This window comes from Lepisosteus oculatus, chromosome 17 (assembly GCF_040954835.1).
Source record: "Lepisosteus oculatus isolate fLepOcu1 chromosome 17, fLepOcu1.hap2, whole genome shotgun sequence".
NCBI classification, from domain to species: domain Eukaryota; kingdom Metazoa; phylum Chordata; class Actinopteri; order Semionotiformes; family Lepisosteidae; genus Lepisosteus; species Lepisosteus oculatus.
The window spans coordinates 12,744,819-12,763,740 of NC_090712.1; the positions used below are offsets into that span (position 1 = coordinate 12,744,819).

At 37.2% G+C, this 18,922-nt stretch overlaps 1 protein-coding gene across 4 annotated transcripts; it reads left to right on the top strand.

The window, feature by feature from the left end:
• The first annotated feature begins 3,250 nt into the window (after positions 1 to 3,250).
• LOC102687587 (lutropin-choriogonadotropic hormone receptor-like) lies at positions 3,251 to 18,722 on the top strand. Of its 4 annotated transcripts, none has more exons than XM_015362659.2 (11): positions 3,251 to 4,297; positions 5,216 to 5,287; positions 9,716 to 9,790; positions 10,112 to 10,186; positions 10,345 to 10,419; positions 10,520 to 10,612; positions 11,459 to 11,527; positions 12,536 to 12,610; positions 13,983 to 14,171; positions 14,981 to 15,052; positions 15,534 to 18,722. In XM_015362659.2, exons 1-11 carry the CDS (start codon positions 4,125 to 4,127, stop codon positions 16,738 to 16,740), a joined length of 2,175 nt encoding a protein of 724 aa, XP_015218145.2. In that variant the 5' UTR covers positions 3,251 to 4,124; the 3' UTR covers positions 16,741 to 18,722. The 4 variants fall into 4 exon arrangements, with proteins under 4 accessions (XP_015218145.2, XP_015218146.2, XP_015218147.2 ...); XM_015362660.2 differs by having other exon boundaries at positions 3,252 to 4,297; positions 10,535 to 10,612; XM_015362661.2 differs by lacking the exon at positions 10,112 to 10,186 and having other exon boundaries at positions 3,252 to 4,297.
• The last annotated feature ends 200 nt before the right edge of the window (positions 18,723 to 18,922 follow it).

Sequence of the window (18,922 nt, forward strand, 5' to 3'; positions counted from 1 at the left end):
CTGGAGTAAGGTAACCCACAGAGCATTTTTTCTATTATTATTGTTGTTCTTATTATTAGAGCCAGGTATGTATTGCAGCCTTGGGTCATTACGACAAGGCTCCAGAGAGTGGTGCAGAAGATGATTGCAAGTACTCTACCCCACTGTAATGAGGAAACTGAATGAGAGAGAGAAAGCAGGCTCTGGGGCTTTATTCGCCACAGAACAGGGCTGCTGTTTTTAGAGCACTATAAACAGTCTCCCGGGTCAAGGAGATGTTCTATACTCAATTGTTTGATCTGTCAAGTTAATATAAATACGAGCTCTGGCAATCATGTTATCATGCCCTGCTGACAAGTAATAACCCACTTCAGTCTTCAGAACGAAAAGCCTTTTCTCAGATCATTTATTCAAAATGCTTTGTGCTGTACATATTTGCTTTAGCTTCAAGTTGTAGCTTCACACGTTGTAAGCTCTAATGAAATCAAAGTAATAGGTCTAATAGCAGCTGGTATATATCTATACAATATAAGATCTGCAGCATCTTGAAGATTATTGAGTCAGTCATTTATTTCAATTTGATTCTTCCATAGCTGGACATTTCAGTAACATTCCTGTGTTAATAACTTCATAGTTGTCCAATTTGTCTTGTCTTTGAAGCGTACATTAAAGAAGTATTAATGCTGAATTCATATAGCATATGAAGAAACAAACTGCACAAAATACAAGATTTTATAGAATTATGCATGACAGACTGTATCTCGTCTTGAGAGAGTTTATTGGAGTTTCCAATACAGAAATTCAGGTTCTGATTTCACTCACTTCTGCTCTCCTAAGCATAATTATCTCACCTCCTGAGCAACCTTTTGCTCTTCTTTCTCACTTGCTCTTGCCAGAGACCGACCTTGCCTTCTATTCTCCACTCTGTAAGTTCCCACAGCACTGTGCTGCCACAAAGCTGCCATCGTTCTTCACCTTGAGCAGCAGATCTTCAACTTCTACTTACCCACATTCACAGAAAACAACCAGCTTCCCACAGACCACATGTTGTCTGTTTTCGTCTTCCGTCTCTTTCTGATGTCATTACTGCTCCCAATAACTCCAGATCGATAATAACCCCCCCCCCAACTTCCACATCCCTCCACTCTCCCCCTATTCTCTTTCCTTCAGTACTGTTTCATTGTCAGGTGTCCTACCCACCACCCTCCAGTGTTTCATCACTCTCTCTACCTCATTCCTTCTTTCCTGCTGTCCATCCCTGTGTGTGTGAGGCCAAATTCCAGTCTCTCCCACATCCACTCTCCTACATATAAATATGTTGCCTCCTGAGTAACCCCATTTTGCTTCTTTCATTCACCTCTTCCTCCACCCCATCTTCACCCTTGAGGCAGCTCCCTGGCTCATTTCTTGTGAACAGAATAGTATCCTGTGAGGCTTAATCTCTTGGGCATGCTGCCATTCCCCCAGCCTGGCAAGATACACCAAATAAACTTTTAATACATTCCAAACTTTCAGCACATCGCATTCTCTACACTAACTTAATTAGAATTTGGCCAAACCACTGAACTGTATGTGGTAAACAAATAGTACTTTTATGTTCGTTTTTGCAAATATTTGCCTATATTTATATATTATAAAATATTTGACTATACATATGCTTGACTTAAAAGCTTATAAAGCTTTACCCACCACCTCTCCATTACACTTTTCCAGGTTTCCCACAGATCATTAAAGATAATTTTCATCCCATTATATCCAAATTGATAATGACTGAAGTGCCCTTCTAAAGCTAAACTCCTTATTCTTTCTCCATGGGGACTTTGGTTTACAGTCACGCACAGAGCTACATAGCAATAGTCTCTTGGTGCTCCCAATAAATTCTGAGCGAATGAAAATTAATGACTTCCTGTGCTCACATCTACCCCATCTTTTCCCCATCCTTTAAATGAGAAGCTTGCTCCTGCCTTCTGATGCACTAAGCCTGTTGTAAATAAATGATCCTGCCCAGATGCATGGCTTGTTCAACTAGGCAGGGACTACAGCAGATTCATACAGTCATGCTTCTTTAACATTGGAAATTTGTCTCATTAAGCTGAACTATCATCTGCTTAATTCTGTTTATTTAGCTAGTTATGTACCTCATTTAACCAGTGGGAAAAAGATAATTAAGCTCAATGATCTCATTTACATTGATGACCTAGGAATTGAGCTGTACTATTAAACTTTAGATTCAAGAGGACTATAAGATAAGAAGTACAGCAGCATTTAAAAGAAGATTTTTAACATTTGAGTATTTTGAACATTTGCATACTTGCAATTCAATTTATTCTACTATAGCTTATTACCCCAATAAATATGTATTGCCAGGTGAATGGCAGAAAACCACTTACCCAGCTATTCTCTTTTATGTATGTATGCCTTAAAAATAATTATTTGTATATCTTCAAGCTTATGTACCTTCAGATTTAATCATGTGATTTCAATGCATTCTGATTCAAACATATTCAGTGCTTTTCCAGCTTACCAGTGTCACAGAAATGCAACTCGGCAAACTTAGATTTCTCTCACTCATGCATCAATTAAATTTAACCGAAGTATTATATCTCTTTAAGTTCCAAGAATTAGACTCACACAGAGGTTTTTTCGTATAAGTTAGATATTCAGTTATAGATATTATGTTTATGTAACATGTTCATGTAGTGTAATTATATGACATAATAATTGTAATAATTATGTATTTTAATTATGTGAAAAGCTATTTTTTATTGAAAGTACAAAATATTTCTGCCATTGCTCCTACTCCAGTAGATTCTGAATTCAAAAATATTGCTTGTATACCACATCGCAGAATACATACCATATTGGTTTTAAAAGTAGGCTTTTCTATTCTACCAAACATTAGAACAAACATAAAATGTCTCATGTATCTCTAATTCTTTCTCTCTCCTTATACTTTATTCCCATGACCATACATTTTCTTTCTTTACTCCCCCCTTGCAAAGCAACGCAAACACCAGGGTTTTGACTTCTCTGGTCATCTTCCTGTACCTCTGTGAAACTCTTATTGCAACAGGGCTCATCAATCCTACAATCTGTCTCTCAGTCTTCTAAAATACAAACTCATGTTACCACTACTGCGATATTTGACACTGCCCACAATCTGACGTGAGGCATCTTCTTTTGAGTCATTGGTAATGCCGTATGCCAAGTGATCACATGTTCTGTGTTGTAACACTTCACTTTATCTGTGGTATTGCCAGCCCTGCATTATCCATTAGAGTTTCACCTCACCTTTAAGCCTGTTGCATTGCATTATATACTATTGGTTTTAGATATAGTTTTCACACACATAGCGAAAAACCAATTTTCTAATTTTCTGTTTATACTACATATTTCCTGAATCTAATTAGATATACCATTGTTTAACTAAAACCAGCTCTAGTTTAGTTAGCTCTAGGTTTCTGACTTGTATTAATCCGTAATCTGTTTAGACTAAAGCTGCTAGAAAGATGGGAATATAAATAGCAAAAAAAATCTTAAACTAACTGGCTACTAAGTGGATTATAGCAGCATTAATGTACCAGGACAACGAATAAGTGCTGCTCTGTCGACGACACAACTGAAAGTTATTTTATCCAGATGACTCTCCGCTGCCCGCCTGTCCCTTCTGAATTTGTATCTAATATCAGATACGTGTCTTGTGCTTTGTAATAGTTTTGTTACTGAGGGTTAGGATAAAGTACCAAGGTCCATCACTGAACTCTGAAATAAATATGATACAGGAAAATTGTGTCAATGAAAGTGAATTAAAAAACGATGTAAAGCTAAAGCAGGAGCTTTACTGTGAGAAAGAATCAGTTTATTCCCGAAGTGAAAGACCTCTGAAACTTTATAAGATGGTTGGGCACGCGTACGGGAATTGAATTCCGCTCAAACCTGCAAAATGATACACTACCTCAGTCGACCAGAACAAGCCTGCAAACGTGATGACGTAAACGTTTCAATATCCCGAGTAGGAGAAGAAAAGGTACAAAAGACTCTCTGGGCATGTCAAAGTGATCGTGAGAACTACTTGAACTGGTTGCAACAGCTGCTTTACTTTCTTTTGCCTTCAAAATACATTTTGGGGAGAAAAGTCTGTCGGAATGGCTGTGCGGAGTGTCGGGCAGGTGATTGCCCTGTCCTGTGTGCTACACGTGAGTCTGTCAGCCCTCAGTTTCTCCTGTCCAGGGATCTGTAGGTGCTCAGAGGACAGCATCATCTGTACCAGAGAAACACAACTCGCATCCAAAGGGGACTTTTCTTATATTAGAAATGTGTAAGTACTGTATGCTATCCATCCCTTTTGCAAGTACTTCTCGAATACTTTTCGAATTCCGTTGTTAGAAATACAGTAGTACAGCGGAATATGTAAATGTGTTTTAGAATCTATGCACAGAACGTTGTGTCATCATAAAATGGTTGTGTACTTTATCATCAATGAGTTTTTTGAAAGTTAAAAGTGTTAAATTTCTTCCGTTATTTGACTTGTATTACGTCTGTCAGCTTGTTTATGTTACTCAAAGGATAATAGTTACTGGAGTTGAAAAGGGGCACGACATGAGGGAAAATAAGTTTCCCACTCATTTTCTTAGGAATTGATTTCTTAAAGAAGCAAACTGTTGCGTTGTAAATAAGAAGTGCAACAGTTTTCTTTCTCTTCTTATTTAGGTTATTTATTAGGTATGAATCACTTCTAGTTTGCATTAAGTATTTGAAATATTGCTTCGACGTTTCAATCAGTGATTGTGCTAGAATCACTGTTAACATATATTATGTGGCAATATATACATTATCGGAATGGGTGACTGGGTAATTATTCTTTAATCGGAAACTGAAATTGAGACACACCCTCCTTCATCTATTAGCAAAGAATTGTGTTTTGTTGTTTGTTCTGATATGACTTCCACACTACCATTAAAGTGAAGTTGCACTGTCATTAACAAACTGTACAGGGATTGTGATTCTCTTTTATCTCTTTTATCTTAATTTGCCTATATCCACAGATTTTAAATGTTGATTCAAAAGTGGCTAACTAGAGCTGACTTATAAGTTCAGGTCACCAATTATTTTAACTGTTCCCTAGTTGAAATACTTCAGACATGTTTAGGGTTGTATGAAAACTAGTCACTGCTGTAAATACCTTATCTGTGAAATGCTCCCTGTGTTTAAATCCATTTTCTTTTTTTTTTTCTAGAAGATTAACTCATCTTCCTTTCGAAGAGATCCAAAGTGGTGCTTTCACTGGACTGATCAATGTGTCGAGAATGTGAGTTTGAAATCCATTTGCAGTTCTTATTAAACGAGTTTTTTTATGAACAGTAGCCCTGTAAGGATTTGATTTATGAAACAAAATCTATTCCAAATGTGATTAATGTACTGTGTGTCTCTTACTGAAAATACTGTGTCTAGTGGTAAAAGACTGTATTGCAGAAAGCATGTTAGATAAGACCGTGTACAGCATCAGGTAAAACAGGTTGCAGTACAAAGTAGTGAAAGTGCTGGCATATTACAAGATATACAGTACTTCATTAAGACATTGGAAGAATATTCACCACCCTGGCGCTGTTGCATTACTTCATATAAATAAGCTACAACTTATTTTTGTCTTCTGAATAACCTGTCTGCAGTATGTACTTAATATTTTCAAAAAAATGTTTTCTTCAATGATCATTTTAAAATAGTACTCTGGAGAACTCAGTTATATATTTCTGAGACGCTTGCTCAAGAAAATTATGTTAATTTGGATATTGGTAGGTTTGTAATAAGAAAAGCAGATCCAATGCTTCTTTCCTGAACTGACAAACTGATGGCCAAATCTATCTGATGGGGAGGGTGTGGGATTGTGTGTGTGTGGGTAGTGTGTTGTGCTTCCAAATCAGCTCTTAATGAAGCATGGATAAAATGGAGTGCTGTATCCCCATATATCTGCACAGTCCTTTCAGATGTCTGTCAACTTTAATAGCTAACAGATACAAATTTGGGCAGCATGGAAGTGCAGTTGTTAGGATTGCTGCCTTGCAGTACTAGATTCAATTCCAGATCTGGGGTGCTGTCTGCATGGAGTATGTTCCTCCAATATTCCAATGACAACCTTGTAGGTTAGTTGGCTCTGGGAAAATCCGCCCTGGTGTGCATGTGTGTACCCTGCGATGGACTGGCATCTTCTTTAGGGTGTTTCCTGCTTTGCACCTATCCTTGCGGGCATTGTATTGCATCAGAAAATGGTTGGATGAATGGATTTTTAAAATGGTACTTATAAAAACATTGAATCTTTAAAATACATTTGCAGAGGAGTCTCAAGGGTGTGGCAGTTAGTGCTTTTGGATTCTGGACTGGATTGCCTTGAGTCTGAAGTCTGCATTTTCTGACTGTGGCCCCATGGATTTTTTCTGGGTGCTCCAATGTCTTAACACTGTCCAAAGAGATCTTGTTTAGGTTCACTGGCATCTCTAAATTGTCTCATGTGTCTTGTCCAGGATGCATCCTGCTAAGAACATATTAGATGGCATAAATTCCAGCTCACTGTGAGCCTGCATTGGAATAAGTAGTTATTATAATTGTATGGGTGGGTCTTTGCAAGAAAAATGAATGCAAATGAATATGTATTGGTCAAATTTTAATATGTTCTGGTGATGTCTAATGAAACAATTTCAGACACCTGTGAAAAGAGCATGTTAGATATGTAGGAAGGCAGCCATTGAGCAATTTATTGTACAAATGGACTCATTATACAGACTTGACAAGAACAATAGTAACATCTAGGAACAATGTTTGCCTCTGGTGGTAATACAGAATGAACACATCAAAAGAAACATTGTTTGGATGAAGAAGGTGAAGTGCATTTTTCATTTAAATTAGAAAATGTCATTACCTATTTAAAGAAACAAAAAGGATTCTACAAGAACAGTAACCTGTTAATATGCACAAAAGCACAAAGACAATTACCTGGGACCCATTTATTAGGCCTAGCAGCATGTGTCTTGTTTACTGTGTGATTACAAATTTAAATAAGAGGAGCAGGGATTGCAGAGTGTTTCAGGAATCTGTGCCAGTAGCTTTGACTGTCCTTTGCTGAGGAACCAAAGGCTCTACTTCAGAAAAGAATGTACACATCAATCAATAGATAAGTGCAGATGATCTATCAATGCATTTGTAATTCCTTTGCTTGGCTTCCCATCTACCCCTCTCCTTCCTAGCAGGCCCTGCTGTATTTCAGTTTTCCATGTGTTTGCATTGATATTCTTGCCACCCCAAGAGACAACAGAATATTCTCTGACGTGTTGTAATAAGGACTATAAAGTATAATATTGACAAATGTATTCGCAGTGTGAAAGATTTTCTGGTTGTTTAAACAGTCCAACTCACGTGAGTGACTCGCATTTTTAAGAATAAATTATAGCAACATGCTTTACAGCACACAGTTACTGACCAGTTTCTCTGAAATGCATGCATAAATGAACGTTGTGGTAAAAAACAAATGACAATACAGGATATCATTATTGGCGCCTTTCATTTTCTGAGCTCAGTTTTTGACCTTGTAGACTTAGGTTTTTTGTACAAATGTTTTATTTTTGATTAGTTTATGATAAGGAACAGTTAAGAGCATTCTAAATATTGCAAAACACTGCAGCAAGTTAACTGTTTTCTCCTTTACTCTGCATACTACAATCTATTCATACTACTTAACATGCTTCTGCGTATCACCTCCCTTAAAGCAGTTATAGCCATACATTTTAGTAACCACTTTATTAGTTGAAGGTCACAGTGTATCGGAGCCCAGTCTAGCAGGCACAGAATGCACAGCGGGTCTACACCCTAGACAAGACAACAGTCCATTACAAGGCACATACACTGGGACAGGGGCAGCTTAGAGATGACGGATAACCTGGAAACATGTCTTTGGACTTGAGGAAGCTGGAGACCCTGGAGAAAACCCACATTGACATGGGGAAAATATACAAATTCCATATAGAAAGCTCACCCAGACCAGAATCGAATGTAAGACACAATAGCTGTCAGGCACTAATTGCCACTGTGCTGCCCCTCAAAATACAATGACTGCATAATCAAGACAAGAGTTTAAATTACACTTAATACAAGGCTCTGCACCTGACAATGCAAGGCACAAGCTCATGTCACCTGTAAATAGTAATTATACCTGTATATGCCACCTGGGCAGTCTGAACCATAGTCATTTTAAACTACGTTATTGCTACGACTGACAACAGCTCTTTGAAATTATACCATCATGCAGGGATAAAAATATGATGATAATCTGAGTGCCTTAAAGAGCGTTTATAAGTGTTTTTATGTTTGGCAGTTGTGCGATATTCAATTTGTGTGTTGTACTTAAAACAAGAAAATTACAGCTGTTATACACTGGTGGCGCAAAACAGTTTGCCATTGTACATCTTAAAGAAAGTTTGAAAACAAATTTGAAGCGTGTGAGAGAAAACAAGACTTGGAGATTGTAATCCATTGTGGAATGTTATAATTATCCGTGTGAATGGGTATCGAAAACTCTTTACACCGGCTGTGTAGATGACAGTATGAAAATCCAATTTCTGTTTTTCTTTAAATAGCATTTGCATTTGCAAATACAATTGAAAGGACATGTTAATTATGGAAAAGCGCACATCTTCTGAAATTATAATTAAGGCAGATGCAAAGACTGCGGACAAAAATGAAATTAGGTTTTTGAAACGAAAAGCACTGCCGCAATAACAGTGACGCCAGTAGTAAGGAGCTATTACAGACAAGGTCAGGTCAGTGTCTTGTTTATCTTTTGAACCTGGAAGCCATTTATTTTCCCTGAAATGTGGACTTATGGGTTTCAAATGACATGATCAGAAGTAAAGAGCATCCATTCTTAGTATATGAAATTTGGAAATTTGGCTGCACACTCTTTTATTCTTGCAGTTGCTTGTTGACACAAACCAATGTTAATCATTACTGTTTCTCATCAATATAATACATTTCTAATAAAACACTCACAGACAAGTAGCATGTGTGAGTGTGGCCACCATTAGAAACAATACAAGCTGAAAATCTGCAGTTCACGGCTGCTACATGATAAATGTAGCATCAAGCATTCAGGATGCCATCTACCACTACTAGCAGAATTCTGTAGCACCTAAACACTCCTGACCAGGCCATTATATGTGTTCTGTTTTAAACAAGAATTAGTGTATTGTTCTGCACATCTTTGTGATGTGCATTAACATCATCTACAGTATATAAAACTGTGATTCATCACTTAAGAGGACTTTACTTCACTACTAGTGATTCACTGAGGTACTTCTTCCAACATACAGTAACAATGGCACAAAGGTGTTATTCTCTTAATAATCGCAGGGCATGTTAGCTCTTTTCTGTGCATCTTGTCTCCTGTGCCCAATTAACTTTTACTAATTAGGTGATTGAGTACTTATGCAATGTCAATGGAGTGTTTTATGGTCAGTCATAAATGATCTGTTAATCAAAATGCCACCAGAAACATTCTATCAATATCCAGATGGATATTTATTATTTTTTAAACATACAGTACATGTACAGTATAGAGTGATATGTTGCTTTTGATGGTCAGTTTATAATAAATGCTGCAATGAATGCATTGATTTGTGAGTAACAAAAACACAAACAGCATATCCGCGCAATAATTACCTCTGATAATTTCTCCTTGTCTCTGTCACAGCGAAATTGTCCAGAGTGATTCAATCAAACGAATAAAAGGACAAGCATTTGTGTATCTCCCCAACCTTTATGAAATGTAAGTGTCTTTCTGGTCTTGATAATGACATTTCTACTACAGTATTAATACCGAATACTTGCTGTAAAAGAATCATGTTGATTAAATGGAAAAGAGGAGATTGAGAAACCTAAACAAAGGTTAATTAAATTTCATGTGGAGTCCAATTTGTTGTTCACAAACAATGTTCATGGCAACCCAGACTAAATCTTTAAAGTTAAAAGAAAACACAAGTTTAAGCCATTAAACACAGAATAATGCAGCATTCAATATTAGGTTTTGGTTATGTTATTATCTTGAATGTTTGAATCCTTACTTGTTTGTTCTGTTCTTTCTTTTTAGAGTAATACAGAATACAAATCGGCTTGTGGCCATTGAGAAGGGGGCATTCACTAATCTAACAAAGTTAAAATATCTGTAAGAATTGGTGTGAGTTTGTTGTGATAATGTTCCATGTTTTTGTAATAATGTCCAGTGTCTTTTAGATAGTAGGATTTCCAATTGCTTGCATTGTGCCATTGTCTGTACTTTCCACCTTTATTTTTAAGAATTAAAGTATTGTTTCCTTTAACCAGGAGTATCTGTAACACTGGAGTCAGAGTGTTCCCTGATCTGACAATGATTTCCTCGCTGGAATCCTCCTTTCTTCTGTGAGTATGCAGCAGGCTCACCTGGAGCCTGATAACTGTTGATTAGACCTAAAATGCTGATTGCCCACAACCACTGGAGCTAGTCTGATCATCTCACTAGCCTTTGTTTCTCCAGGGAACTGGGTGACAACATGCACATAACCACAATCCCACCCAATGCCTTTCTGGGAATGACAGAAGAGTATTCACTAATGTGAGTAAAGCATCGGGAAGGTAAATCTGTGAAGAACCTTCTTTATCTTAATCACCTTTACTAAGGTATAGAGTAACCTTTATGAATAGATAACGTTTAGGTTTTCCTTAAAAATCTGTTTCTTGTTTTTTCTAAATAGATCTGCCCTTAGAGGTACTCACATCTTATATTATATTGGCTTAATAGTGCAAAATCCTCATACTTCTTTTGGCTAATTTTGAAATTAATTAGGTTTGCTGGTCTGTCTTACCACAAGATGGTATGCAGGTCTCGTATCTTGAACACATATACAGCTTTGATGTGCACAACAAACTCATCTTCTCTGCCGATGTGACGTGCATTGCACCATGATAGTAAGCCTTTAAAGAATCAGTAAAAATTAACAGTGGCTTAAGAACATGAAAAAGTGCACTGTGTGGTGTATAGAAAAGTAGGAATCCTAAATGGCTACACAGCTGGAAATTATGGTAGTTCAGCTAGTGGTAGACTAATTAATCTAATGAAGGATTCAGTCACATTATTAAGAGTTTGAGCAGAATTAACTAATATTTTTTCCTGTTATGACCAGGTATGAGTATGACTGTTGCTGACAAGGAATCAGCAAGGATTCAGAACGGAAAATGTAAACCATCGCAAACTTCAAACTGAAGGCATCCTAGTTCAGACTTGAACTCAAGAGCCTAGAGCTGTAGTACTAATTGGCAATGTGCCATTTCATCCAAAATGCAATATTAGATTCAGAATTGTAAAGGTTCTGAGAGAACACATATAGAAACTGAGTACAAAAAGCATATGTTTTCTCCCTCAGTTTCACTGAAGGAAAACATTTCACTGTTTGTTTTTCAGGAACCTTTTTAAAAATGGATTTAGAGAGATACAGAGTTATGCATTCAATGGAACAAAACTGGATAAACTGTACGTATTCTTTTTTCTCTTCAGAGCTAACCATAAATGATATAACAGTAAGCCTCAAAAACAGCTTGACAGTCTGATGTGATGAAATTCACTTTCATCCCAGAGCTGCTGGAGTTATCCAGAAAACACATCATACTTTGACACTATTATTTCAAATATTCAGTGGGGTGGTAGTCTCCTGTAATCACTGGTACTTTATGTACCAGTAAATACATATCTTTCAGACAAAACATTGATTATAATGTCGGTGCAGTGCTGTTTTCTCATCTGTACCATATATTAGTTATGTAAAACAATATTTTATCCTTCACTTTTGTTTCCATATACAAATGAAAGAAGTGAAGGCTCTACAAACTAACAATGGATGTTTATTGTAATGGATAAACAACATGTGGGGTCAAATCATAGAAATAGGTTTTTATGAAATGATTATGCTACATGTACAATTGTGCATTTCATCTTAGAAGATGAAGATGGTTCATGCCTAGAAGATGGTTCATGCCTTTTCACTTGTGAAAATACAGTATCTTCCGGCAACTTCCTCACCTTTAGAGGAGAACTAAAAACATAACTTTTATTATTAATGCTATTAATGTCTAATTATTTGTGTGAATATCCCCTTAAATGAATGTTCCCAATATTAATCTGATCCATACATAACACTACATTAATGGAAGTTATAAACTGAAGTTTGGGAAGGATAACAACAAGTCAGTCACACACAGCTGTCCCTTATCACCACCATCCATCTCAGCCATTCCTCCTCCACCTCATCTCCGCCTTGCAGCTGTCCCTGGATCACTCAGCCTGAATGGGGTTTGAGCCTCCTCGTCCTGTGGCCGGGAGGCTGCCCATTAACCAAGTGGGTTAAGCCAAACCTTAACATAAAGCCATGTTTTAAATGATACAGATCTATTTAAAAAAAAATTCGTATCTGCCTAAAAATGTATAATTTACGAAGTTTAATAGTTATTGCCTTAAATTAATTTATCTTTCTTTTAATCCTAGAGTTCTTAAAGATAACAAGTATCTGAGAAGAATTCACAAAAATGCCTTCAGTGGAGCCACAGGACCCAGTATTCTGTAAGTTATTTGTTTTTGACCTTATATACTATAATGACACCAATCCCTTAACCTAAAAAGGTCCATACTATTTACTTACAGAGTAAAAGCAATATTTTTTGTTCACAATTGTTACATGCTTTGTGGTTAGAGAGGCCCAACAAATATGGCAGGCAATATACTAAATGTGAAAGGGTTCGAATTCTACAGTCTGAAATCATTGTTATTTTCACTTGCTTATACCTCGTGTCATTATGACCTTTGCTAATGGACTCCCATCTTATCAGCTTTAATTGTAGATGATATATATCTTGTCACATCCTAGGTGCTCTGTATCACAAGAAATTAAATTGTTCCACATGAGAGGAGACCAGATATGTTGCTTTATCACTGAATCTAAGTCGTCCTGTCAATTTATGAAGAGAATGTTTAAGAGGAAAATATTTAACCTGGACACTGTATAATGCTATTCTAAGATAGTCATCCAGTATTGAAAATATTCAATTCGCTAGGTAGATCATTCCTGCTTGCAACAAAGTGTTAATACAAAGCAATTTCTTAAGCCCTGTGAGAGAACTATGGTGCTAGCTTTTCCCCGACAGTAAAGTTGGGTTTATTTTTCTATTTCTCAAAATATAAATATCAGTTTACAGCACAAATATAAATTAATTGTACCATAGCCTTTTGCTTCTTTCACACAACAACCTGTAATTACATCTATATGGCATGTTTGACAGCTCAGGGAGAGAAGGCAGACTAGGTATCTTCAGCAGCTGTCATGACTGTAAGACACCAGGCCTGAACACCACTAGGAAATGCATCCCTTATTATTACATGTCATTCACAGCTGACAGTGTGGCATTGAAATGCCTGGTCATTCAATAGTGGGTTAAAGCAACTGCAGGCGATAGCAGCCTCAGAGTCTACACTTTCTGTGTTATTGCATTGTAGCTATTTTTGGTTATGCAAATAGGCAGGTAATATTGTAACAAAGTTGTATCACAAGCCATAGCTATTAAAAAAGAAAACACATGTGATGATCAAAAAGTTGGAGGATAGATACAAGTTCATACATTTTAATGTTTTTTTTAAGATGAACATTTCTTAATATTTGTTTAGTGATTTAAAAAGGATGTTTTAACTTAAGGTTTAAGGTAAAAATATCCAAGGTAACGTGATCTGAGCATCACGGGGCTCCTCTTTTTAGCTGAAAAAACACAATTACACTTCTGTAACCTACGAACCAAAATGTAGCAAGGTTTTTTTTTCAATCAAAGTGGAATTTCTATGTCAGCCTATTCGTGTCATCCAGGCCAATGTTCCTGTGAAGCGTTCAAGGTCCAGTGTAGGGGTGTGTGTGTGTAATAGTACAGTACAGCAGTGTGTTTTTCAGGGACGTCTCCTCCACAGCATTGCAATCGCTCCCAGCCTGGGGTCTGCAGTCTGTGAAGGTGCTGACCGCACGTTCCACTCACGCCCTCAAGACGCTGCCCCCACTGGACAGCTTCCTCAGCCTGCAGGAGGCCCAGCTCACCTACCCCAGCCACTGCTGTGCCTTCAGGAACTGGCACGCAAAAAAGGAGTAAGCAGGGTCTTTATACACTGCCACATACAGAATATAAAAGTTACATCTTCATTTTTGTTGATGAAACACGTGCTTCATAAACAAGCACAGGGGGCAATACTTTAGGACCTGAAAAACCTTGTACTGCTTCTGGTTTTACTCATTTCTTTTTTTTCCCTTGAAAACAGCTTACGATTTACCAGTATATTTTAAAGCATATGGTTAGAAAAGTCCTCTGCACTTCAATGAATTTTCTGTGTGCACTTAAGTTAAGCCTTTGAGAAGAAGGCGAAGTTTTAATAGCACTGCTAAATCATTTCTCCACTGAAGCACTATTGCAATCTCTCTGGAGTGGTTTTGTAGGAGAAAAAGAGAAAAAACTAATCCTAAACTAATAAGGCTTTCATTTTCTCTCAGAACAGCCACACTACCATGAGACTGAACAGAAAATGGGAGTTGTGAAATTTGAAATTTGATTAGGAAGATTTATAACACTAAATATGCTTCTGTGACCTCTGTAGTTACTAGAGATGTTGTATATTTCACAAAAACCCCAGATTTAGAAGCAATAAAAGCATTATGCTAAAAGGTATTATAAACATGAAGAGGAATTACAGATTTATTTACTGAGAGGTATTAGAAACACAACAAATATTATTGATTTTAATATTTATTTGTTGTGTTTTTAATGGTTGTCTGTATATTACTTAATATAGTTCTAAACATTTGAAGTTTTACTAAAGCTGTGTAGTGCCTATAGACAAAATTTAGGAAGTCTCACATTTCATGCTACCTAATATGAACCATTTTTCTCCTTTTTTACACAGAGACAGAGTCTTTCTGGGATCTTTTATGAACCTCTCCAGGCAGTGCCCAGGTGTCGCAGACCAGGAGATTTTGTAAGTCATTTGTATGTTGACAGAAAACAACAATAAATTAAAAAGAAAATCAGCTAATTAGCTTCTTAATGAGTTTCCAAGAATTCTTTCTGCTAATCAGCAAAGCAAATCATTATAAATGATAACAGGTGTGCTAAAAATGACACTTCTCAAATGCAAATATATGTATAAAATTCCAGTTAAAAATAGAGCCAGTCAGAATATCTACTGTGTTATATGTATTAAAGGCATGAGCCCAATTAATTGTTTTGTAACATTCATTTAATTATTCATTTTTCACTAATTAAGAAATGAGGAAAGATTAACAACAAGGGAGAGCACAGTTGGGTTAAAAAGTACCAGTGTAGTAATTATGTGTACATTTTTATAATTAATATTGACAGTTTTTGGCATCCAATGCAAACATATTTAATGCACTTTAATTCATAAACCTTGCTACTGTACTTACTGTTTCTATTAATTTATTGAATTCTGACTTCAGATATCCCTCTGACAGTGGCCTTCTGTATTCAGAAGACAGCAGTGATATTTTTGGTATCAATTTCCACTATCCAGACCTTGAATTGTGCGTAACAAACACCCATATTAAGTGTACACCAGAGCCAGACGCCTTCAACCCTTGTGAGGACATCTTGGGCTACAACTTCCTGAGAGCCATCATCTGGATCATAACCATCTTTGCCATTGCTGGGAACTTTGTTGTGCTCCTCGTGCTGCTCACCAGTCATTACAAGCTCACCGTTCCACGCTTCCTCATGTGTAACCTTGCCTTTGCTGATCTCTGTATGGGCGTCTACTTGCTTCTTATTGCCTTTACTGATTACAAGTCCAAATGCCAGTATTATAACTATGCCATAGAGTGGCAGACGGGAGCTGGCTGCACCGTTGCTGGCTTTCTGACTGTGTTTGCCAGCGAGCTCTCGGTCTACACGCTGACTGCGATCACCCTCGAGCGCTGGCACACCATCACCCACGCCATGCAGCTGGAGCGGAAGCTGCGCCTGCGGCACGCCACAGCCGTCATGGCGGGCGGGTGGGCGTTCTCACTCCTCATGGCTCTGCTACCCATCGGCGGGGTGAGCAGCTACAGCAAAGTCAGCATGTGTCTCCCGATGGACATCGAGACGCCCATGGCTCAGGGCTACATCGTCTTCATCCTCATTCTCAACGTGATTGCGTTCTTTGTGATCTGCACCTGCTACGTGAAAATCTACCTGACGGTGCGCAACCCCGAGCTGGCGACCAAGAACAGCGACGCCAAGATCGCCAAGAGGATGGCAGTGCTGATCTTCACGGACTTTCTCTGCATGGCACCCATATCTTTCTTTGCGATTTCAGCTGTGCTCCGCATGCCCCTTATCACCATCAGCCATTCTAAGATTCTTCTGGTCCTCTTTTATCCCATCAACTCCTTTTCAAACCCTTTCCTTTATGCAATCTTCACCAGGGCATTTCGAAGGGATGTCTTCATACTACTGAGCAGGTTTGGGTGCTGCAAGGCCCAAGCTGACCTCTATAGGACCCGCAGCCTCTCTGCACAGAGGTCAGCAATGAGAAACGCCAGCTCGCTCAGCAGTGCCAAAAGGAGCTCTCAGGCGATTCTATCCCTGACTACCTTTTCGTGCCAGTGTCCTGGAGAAAAAGGCTCAAATGGACAATGCTGCAAGCTACCCTTGAGAACAATATGAAAGGGATTTGTGTTAGGGAAGGCTGGGAGTTCGCAGTTTGAATTTCAGGGATTTTATGCAGTTGGTTATAAAGGACTGCTTTTACAATACAAAAAAGCACAAGTAGCTTTACTATGTTTTGAAGAGACATTGAAATGTTAATAAAACCCAAACCAGGAGGGAATAACTAAGGTGCTTGATTAATACACAAATATATATTTTGTGTAGTATTTTTGTAATAAAGTCAAAATATTGGAAGAAAATCTGCTTCATATCTATTTTTACTAGTTCTTTACCAGTTAGTGGTATTCATCGTAAATCCTTCTGCAAAGTGTATATGGATCCTCTCCCAATTTGTTGTTACATTTAAAGTATAACTATCACTTTTTATTTAATAAATCAGCATTATTTTCATTCCAACTCCTAACTTGTGAAATGATTGCATTTTTCATTTATATTAACATTCATAATGATAATTATTTGTATTTAAGCATCAACAGTAAATATTTTAAGCATTGCAGAAATAAAACAGCAAGTATTAATACACTTTGGCTAGAGAAAAAAAAAGGAACATTGCCTGGAAAAAAATGGCATTTCCACTTAATGAATTGTAGCTTTTGCTGAAAAGGCCAGCTAACAATTAGCAGACAGAATCAGGACACCTTGACCCAGGGCATTTGAAAAATCACAAAGAGAAGATCACACTGTCATCCATTTTGCACCTGAAAAGGCTGCTTTTTCCATCATGAATTCTAGTTTGAGGGATTAGATCTTCAGATTCAAGAGTTTGGGACAATCCCATAATGAGGGAATCGGTGAATGCAGTATAAGCCTCAGTGCCTTTTTCGGCTCATCACCAGCAGGCTTAAGAGTCCACATTGTATCCAGTCAAACAAGGGAGAGCCCCTTATAATGAAATCATGTGATCAACCGAAAGATTTGAGTTAAAAATGTTGAGAAAGATAGAGACATGGGGAACCAGAAGGATACAGGTTTCCCAATGTAAGATATCAGCAGGTTTTCATTCATTTTATTATAAAAGGTATGGTTGACTTTTAATCTGTCTTGGGCGTAGTGAAACATTTTCAAAAAAGTACAGGTTATGAAAATAATAATTTCACAGGCATCACTTCATCCATTTTTTAAAGTGGATTTCACTGCACTGACCCCTAGTTACCTTTTCATGCACTTAATTTGATAAGCATAACAATATTCCACACTGTGCAACAAGACAGTTTTTCCAGTCATATTTACAAATCTGACCAGAACACAGTGATAGAAATTTGAGTGCATGCCTGAGAGAACAGCACTGAAGTGAATGTGGATCTAATTACAAAGTCTACTTGAAACTCAGGAAAGAACAGCAAAATTAGCTATTTTATCTGTGAGATGCCATGTACATTGTGATGTTAATTTTCTTCTTACTGCTTATTGAGATCTGGTGGCATTTTATCATTGTCAATGTACCATCCTTAATCCTATGTAATTGTGCAAATATAGATTTATGAATGTCAAACTAGTCAAAATATGCATGAAAGAATGCAAGGCTCTACACAATATTGGCAGCTTAATACAGGCAAAAAATGAAACATGGTACCTTGCAATCCTTCAAAATGTCAGTACAATAAAATATGTGGACTCAGACAGACAGCATTCATGATGAAGAATCTAGTCACAGCCCAAAGTGTATGCACAGAACTCCCTATTCATCATTTCATTAGTCCTTTGTTTCAGATTTCAGTTTAGATTTTATTTTGCTTCAGCAAGATTTTATGTCGAAAGAAACACATTTTCAAAGTGTTTTGTAAATACGCAAGCACCAATGTACCCACATCTAGGGTGATACTGTATGTAAATATTTACCCAAAACATTTTTTCAGATTCTTTGTGCTATTTTTGGTTCACAGATACAAAAATACCCTTAATTAAAAATTCAGGCAGCTTCTGTGCATGCAACACATAATTTATTAAATTTAACAAAAAAAAATACAATGCATAGCAATGTTTCTATTTATCATCACATGTAATGTTTGGCAATTTTAAATATATTTCTTTGAAGAAGACACCTTGTGTAATTTCACAACCAAAAGAAGTAACAGAGCTGCTAAATTTTCCAAATAAATCTAGGCCAATCTGAAGTGGTGCTAATGAGTGTTTTATAATTCCATCCACAAAACAGCTTTAAACATTCTGAAACTCATTT

Coding starts and splice junctions, on each gene's coding strand:
- LOC102687587 (XM_015362659.2), top strand. CDS start 4,125: ATGGCTGTGCGGAGTGTCGGGCAGGTGATTGCCCTGTCCTGTGTGCTA. Junction 4,298..5,215: donor TTTTCTTATATTAGAAATGT/GTAAGTACTGTA, acceptor TTTTTTTTCTAG/AAGATTAACTCATCTTCCTT. Junction 11,528..12,535: donor GGAACAAAACTGGATAAACT/GTACGTATTCTT, acceptor TTTTAATCCTAG/AGTTCTTAAAGATAACAAGT.